General features: G+C 43.6%; 1 protein-coding gene across 1 annotated transcript in view; it reads right to left on the bottom strand.

The window, feature by feature from the left end:
• Window positions 1-7,092, bottom strand: part of ece2b (endothelin converting enzyme 2b) — a 35,777-nt gene that overhangs the window by 14,901 nt on the left and 13,784 nt on the right. The window contains exons 2-8 of the mRNA XM_008287235.1: window positions 4,941-5,027; window positions 2,967-3,102; window positions 1,928-2,143; window positions 1,706-1,830; window positions 1,157-1,303; window positions 514-579; window positions 224-412 (exon numbers count right to left, since the gene is read on the bottom strand). Coding sequence (XP_008285457.1) covers window positions 224-412; window positions 514-579; window positions 1,157-1,303; window positions 1,706-1,830; window positions 1,928-2,143; window positions 2,967-3,102; window positions 4,941-5,027 — 966 coding nt within the window. The remainder of the gene's footprint in view (window positions 1-223; window positions 413-513; window positions 580-1,156; window positions 1,304-1,705; window positions 1,831-1,927; window positions 2,144-2,966; window positions 3,103-4,940; window positions 5,028-7,092) is intronic.

The raw sequence follows: 7,092 nt of genomic DNA, 5'->3' as shown, positions 1-7,092 counted from the left end.
GATACACAACGATATGAGATGTTATGACACAACACGTCTAGGACACGACACGAGATGAGACAATACGACAAAATCTAAGATGTTATGATACAACAAAACACAATATTATTTCTCCAAATCAACAATCTGACATTTCCACCATTTCGTCGGTTGTGCAGAGCTCAGACTTCTCTCTCACATTTAACTTTTCACACGTCACCAACCAGAACCGTGCTGGACTCACCTGCAGCTCAGCGATGGTCACCTTGTGGTAGATCTTCTCCTCGTCCCTCCGTTGGTCCTGGGGGACGGTGATGTTGGCCAGCGCCGTCTCAAACTCCAGAATCTGCTGCATCTGAAGCTGTGTGGAGCTCCTCTCGCCCCCCAGCAGCATCCCCAGCTCCACCATGTAGTCCAGGTAGGCAACCAGCACCTGAGGCAGCACCAGGCGGCAGGTTTAATAATATATAATGTAATTCTGTTGCATAAATCCAAATAATCTGAACTTTGACAGCAACACTCGGGTCGTCTCACCTTCTCATTGGCTGTCTTGTTGAGGTAATAATCTCTGGACGGCAGGAAAAGCCCTGATTGGTCCACCTAAAGAGGAAACCAGAGACCATCAGAGGCCTGACTGGGAACCAATCAGATTGGCGCTACATCGACACGCCCCAAACCAAAAGCTTGTTTCTGTCCTTTAGTAATAAAGTTTGACCAAACTGTGATCAAATATTTCTGTCCACAGTCTGATGCAGTAGTAGAGGAAGTATTCTGATCCTTAATACCACAGTTTGATATACTGTGTGTGATTAGGACAATATCTTAAAGAATTAAAAGCTTAAATTTTCTAAACATTTTCTGAAGTGACATTAATATAATTGGACATTTTATCAATAATTTATAGTAATTTTAACATATTTTTGTATATTAAATATTTTTTGAAATTTATTAATATTTATCCAAAATTTAAAATAAAACAAAAGTTAATTCAATAATTAAAAAGAAAAACAGAAATGTTTAAATGTTTGCAGCAACCATGAAATATTTGAATAATTGGTTTCAGTTTTATTTATTGTTGGTTTTTTGATGTAAGAACAAAGCTCCATGTTTTCTCAGTGTTTAATGTTTCTTGTATGAAAACATCTCGTATCTGGTTCTGGTTCTGGTTCTGGTTCACCTGGATCACGTTGCTGTTGGAGTTTTTCGGATCGGCGCTGACTCCGACGCTGAAGAACGGCTGAGCTCTGTACGGACCCGAGACCACCTTCAGAACCTCCATGAAGTTGTCTTTGTCCCACGGACCCGTCATGTTCCAGCCTCCGATCTGCAGAACAGTCGCAGCATCGTTAGATATTTACTTTATTTATCAGCGCTTCACTCAGAATCAAATGAATTTAAAGTGAAGAAGTTTCTAAAAATCAGTAAAATTAAACCATAAAACCACATAAACATAAATATAAAAATTGTTTTGGATTGATTTTAAACTGATGAATGAAACCAGTGTTTGTCCATTTAAAACCTAATCTAGAATGCAGTGAAAGCAGAAAAAGGCAAAACTTTTTTTATATTTTTAGAACAGATTTAAAAAGTTTTGAAGACTTTCGAACACCACAAACTTAAAGCAGCAGTGTTTACTCCTGTTGTTGGTTTCTTTCCCATCGGTTCATCCTGTGGAGAGCAGGACCGGGAGGCGGTTACCACGGTGACAGGGTGTAGGTGTGGTTACCTTGGCGATGAGGTCAATGAGGGGCTGAGCTCCGAGCTCCTCGATTCTCTGAGTGTTGAGGCAGGACAGATAATACGACTGAGTCTTCCTCTCAGCCTCACTGCTGCCGCTAAACGTCCCGTTTTCTGAAGAGAAACACAAAACCAGTAAGACCAGATATGAAACCAGTTAGACCAGACGTAAAACCCGTTCTAAAGACCCGCTCTAAAACCAGAGCCTCACCCAGCAGGTGTTTGAGCAGCGCCTGGTTCTGCTCCCAGATGCTGTTGAAGGTGGACCAGCGCGACCGTCCGTCCGGCAGCGGGTTCTTCCTCATCCAGCCTCCACAGGCGAACTGGTAGAAGTCGTGACACGGGTCGGCGCCGCGGTCCATCGCCTCCACCATCTGACTCGCCACCGTGACGCACGCCTCCGACAGGCACAGGCCACGCCCACTGTCTGCAAGGCATCATGGGAGAGACAACACACAGGTCAGGATAGCAACAAATGATTAGCTTAATCTAAAGTCTGATAGTTACGTAGTGCCGCAGCAAGCTAATATAGCATAAAAGTATTAGCTTAACCGAAGGTCAGAGAGTTAGCTAGTGCTACATCAAGCTAATGTAGCAACAAATTAATAGCTTAACCTACTGTCAGTAAATTAGGTAGTGTTACAGCAAGCTAACATAGCATATAAGTATTAGCTTAACCTAAAGTCAGCTAGCTAGCTAGTGCTAAAGCTAATATAACACTAAATTACTAGCTTAACCTAAAATTAGTTATTTAGTATTTTAGACAGATAATATACTTTTTTTAGTGCCGGGTAGTTTTTATGTTCCTGTATTAGATGATAGTGAAAATAATTTATAAAAACCTAACGTCAGCCAAGCTACCGTTCTGAAAATCATTGATGTCACTGAGCCTCGACTTTGATGTTTTCACAGAAAAAGTTCTTATTTTTCATTCAAACTAATGGAGGATCCTCCACATGACTCCTGCGTTAACAGTAAAGAAACGTTTGTACATGTATGTTCTTATAAAAAACACAGAGGCCAACACAAAAAGGAGACTTGGAAAGGAAGCATAGGAGGGGAGAAGGTGAGGAGGTCAGAAAGAAAAGGAAAGGAGGAGGTGAAGGAGGAAAAGGTGGAGACCAAAGGAAGGAAAGGAGGAGGCAGAGATGGACGGGATGGAGAGGACCGCTGAGACAAGAGGAGAAAGGGAGGAAGGAGGTGAGGAACAGCACCAAGCGAAGGACAGAAGGATGCAGACGAGGACGTACCTGAACTGAAGCCCAGCCCCAGAACCACCAGGCAGGCCAGCAGAGCCAGCAGGGCGGCCAGCAGCAGAACCGACAGCAGAACCTCCAGCTGGGTTCTCCGGCCAAAAAGGTCCACGCCTCCCTTCCTGAAGCCCACCTGAGACACAGAGACACTGGAGTCATCCGTCCATCATCCCTCCTCCTTTAACCATCATCCGTTCATCTGCAGCTCATCAGGCTCAAGTCAAGTCACATTTTATCACATATTTGTCTCAGCAGGTTCTGGAACAACCTCCAGAAAACTCCTTTACAGGTAAATAATAGAAGAAACCTTCAGACTGTGGGTAAAGATGGGACATCAACTGCTGATTTGCCCAAAAAAACAAACAAATACGACAAACTGCAGTTCCACGAATGGCCACTTGGGGCTGAGTGAGTCCCCATCAATCTCCATGTTATAAAGTCCAACTTTACAGCAGAAACAAACACGTTTACAGGCTGATACAAAGAACAGTTCTGGTCCCTGACAGCTGTGCAGTGGATACATCTCTGGAGAACTCAGCCGTTTAAATTGTTTTAAGGCTTAAAGTTCTGCATCTTTGCTCGTTTTTGGATTAACGGGAGGCAAATGGTTCAAACATGTTTTCACTGAGTGGTCTGGAATCAGGAAGCTCTTCGGTTTATAGAAACAGCATCAATTTATATGTATATTATACATCATTCACATCAGCTAGCTAGCTTGCTATGGCTATGGCAAGTTAATATAGCATTAAATTATTACTTAGGTAGTGCTACATCAAGCTAATACAGCGCAAAACTACTAGCTTAATCTAAAGTCAGCTAGTTAGCTAGCTAGGGCTATTGCAAGTTAATATAGCGTAAAATAATGAGATTAACCTCAGGTCAGCTAGCGAGCTAGCTAGCTGTACAACAAGCTAATACAGCATTAGATTTTTAGCTTAGCCTAAAGTCAGCTAGTTGGATTGTGCTATAGCAAGCTAATGTAGCATTAAACTATTTGTTTAACCTAAAGTCAGCTCGTTAGGCTTTTAAACAGAAAGCAGTTAGTTTACATGTAACTGAATTAGATGATAGTGAACACAGTTTAACAGAAACAAAGTCCTAATCTGACATTTTCACACATTAGACAAAAAGTTTAGGTCAGTTTCTGTTAAAACTAACTAATAATCGTTGACATGATTCTCCTGTTAACAACAAAGAAAAGTTTGCACATGAATATTCTTATTAAAAAAAAACCACAGAGAGGTGGATTTTGTTCTGTCAGAATTTTACATCATCGTACCTTTAAACCACTTCTTCTGATTTTCTACCACCAATAAAATGGTTTAATCTTACCCTGGTTTACTCTCTATATACATATTCAGTTGTAGTAAACAGTAATAAAGTATTGGATGCTTTAATGTAGATCTGTTCCACACATTGGTGTGTTTGATTCCCAGTAATCGGTATCAGCCCTTTAAAAAACCCACATGTCTCCAGTGAACCAGGACTTTGATGGATATGATGACCCAGTTTCAAACACAAACTGAGAAGGAGAGAATGATTTGGTCGTCTCCTTCCTCCAAATGTTCTTTCTGTGACTTTATGAAAAACAAACAGTGTAAATGTCGTATTTTGTGACATTTTCAGTTTAGTTTTGGAACTAAGTCGGTCTGAGAGGCCACTCGGCTGCTTTACGCAACCGAGGCGGTGTTTTTGTCTGAACTATCTGCTAACGCTGCCTCCCCGTCCTCGTCCAGCTCACTTTTGTTGCGCTCAGAAGTTGCCAAAGTAACTTGTGTTCGCCAGCAGCCGGACTGGCGGCGCTCCAGACCCCCCGCCGCCGCTCCCTTTGTTGGAGGTGGACTCCCACCGAGAGGCCTCCCGTTGTGTTTTCAGTCGGAGGCCTCCCAGGTTCCACTCTGGATCCAGTCCGGGGGAGCGGTTACCACATCAAAACTCACTTTGTCGTCTGTTTGCGCTGCGTTCACTGACCTCCACTCTGTCGGGAGACGAGGCCGCCTCAGCCGGAGCGTCCGACACCTCCTCCTCCTCCAACGTAGCTCGTTTGTAGCTGGACATCTGCAGGCAAAAAGGACGCAAACACATGAGAAACCTCTGCATGAATCTGAGCAACAACAAAACCTTACGAGGAATTAAAAGCCCGACCGTGACGGCGTTAACCAGGGTACTTAACTCACGGCCGTTTCTATTGATCGCTGTGCTTTCTGTATTTATTATTCATCAGCTGCTGTCTGAACGCCAGATTGCTCCGCTGGGACATCAGAGCTTTATTCTGCTTCGGACATCTGATATCAGCTTCATCCTCGACGCCGCAAACTCATCCAGACTGTTCCCCGACGGACCGATAAATCCATACGTCTTCAAACTCTCCATGTACAGAAGTCATATGTTGGTTAACAGAAGATGTTTGGTAGACTTTTTTAACCCACATCAGTTGCAAATAACAAACATCACAGCTTTGTTTTCTGTTTGCGTTGCTGCTTCGTCTCTTCTTCCTCTTCCTGCTTTTCTGGGGTTTTTTTTTTGCATTTCTTTGTATTTACAAGTCAAAGCAGCTGTGAGTCAGCAGACCGAGACAAGTTCGACCCAGAGACGAGTCAGAACACCCACGAGTCACATCTGGGACAAAGACCAAGAAAAGTTTTTAAAAATTAAAGTCTAAACACCGACAGGTCAGAGCTTCATCAGAGCAAACAGAAGACCGAGAAAAGTGGAAGATCAAGACGAAACTTCATCAAAACACTAATGAGTCAGAGAAGGTGCTGAGTCAAAACAAGACCAAGAAAAGTTAAAGAATTAATGAACAATGTAGTCAAACACCAACGAGTCACAGCTGAACCTAAAGACCGAGAAGAGTTAAAAATGAAGACAAAACCGAGTCTAAACACTAACGAGTCAAAGCAAACACAAGAACATCTGAGACGAAACATCTACGAGTCAGAGCTGAGTCTAAGTCAAACATCTACAAGACGAAGGCAAATCAGAGATTAAGACAAGTCTGAGTCCAAACCCTGGAGTCTAAAACATCTGCATAGTCGAGACAAGTAAGAGTCCAAACATCGAGTCACTCATTAGTCTGAGTCAAATCCTCCACAAGATCAAAACGAGTTAAACCTGAGTCAGAACACCTGTACGACCAAAACCAGTCGACCATCTGAGCAGTGAAGAAGCAGCTACAGGTCAGAGTCAAAATATCAACGAGTCAAAGTCGAATATGAGTCCAAACACTTATTAGTCGACTACAAGGAGTCAAAACACCTCTGAGTCCGAGATAAATCCTCATCCAGACAAAGACCGAGTCAAACCAACCATGAGTTTGGGTCAGAGCAGAATCTGAGTCGAAACCCTGATGAGTCCAAGTTTAGCGTTTATCGACCTCAAAGCCCGAGTCCGAGTCAAAACATCCCCGAGTTGAAGCCGAACACCCACAAGCCTGTTTCAGAGCAGCAGTAAGCCTCAGTGGAGACGGAAACTAGACCAAGAAAAGTGAAACACTGAAACCAAACTGGGCCAAAACCCAGACGAGTCAAAACTGAATCAGAGTCAAGACGACCACAAGTCTGACAGTCGGACATGAAGCTAAAAGCTAAACGGCTGAGCGGTCGTGATAAAGATGTGAAGCAGAAACAGGAGTCTAGGCTTCAGGTTGAGACAAGCGGAGCGTCTCAGCATGAGGAGATATTTAGCTGTGATCAAATAAACCTTCACTTCCTGTGTTTACTCTGAGCCCCTGCTCTCTCTCTCCCTGCACATCTCTATGTCGCTCGCCCTCCATCATTGTGTGGCTTCAGTGTAAACAGACCAGAGACGCCGGCTGGCGCTGGTTCTGGATCTGCACCCGGCCGAGACGAGCTGAACAAACAGCCGCAGAGTTCACGTCGGCGTTCGGTCGCCACGGAAACCACCGCTGGGCAGAGCAGGGCTGCTGTTAGCTGTTAGCGTTAGCACTGTAGCGGCCTGTTGGTCCGTGCAACAGTTCAGATAACATGCTGCTGGTTCTGTTGGGTCCAAAGACCACAAAAAAGTTCTGATTGGTATTGTTCTTGTCGTTTGCAATAAAGAAAATGTCTTTATTCAGGACTTTAAGTGAAGATACATCCAGCATGGTGGAACATCTTTCTAC

Source organism: Stegastes partitus, unplaced genomic scaffold, assembly GCF_000690725.1.
Source record: "Stegastes partitus isolate 25-593 unplaced genomic scaffold, Stegastes_partitus-1.0.2 Scaffold491, whole genome shotgun sequence".
In the NCBI taxonomy this organism is placed as follows: Eukaryota; Metazoa; Chordata; class Actinopteri; family Pomacentridae; genus Stegastes; species Stegastes partitus.
This window is presented reverse-complemented; position numbering and strand designations above follow the sequence as displayed.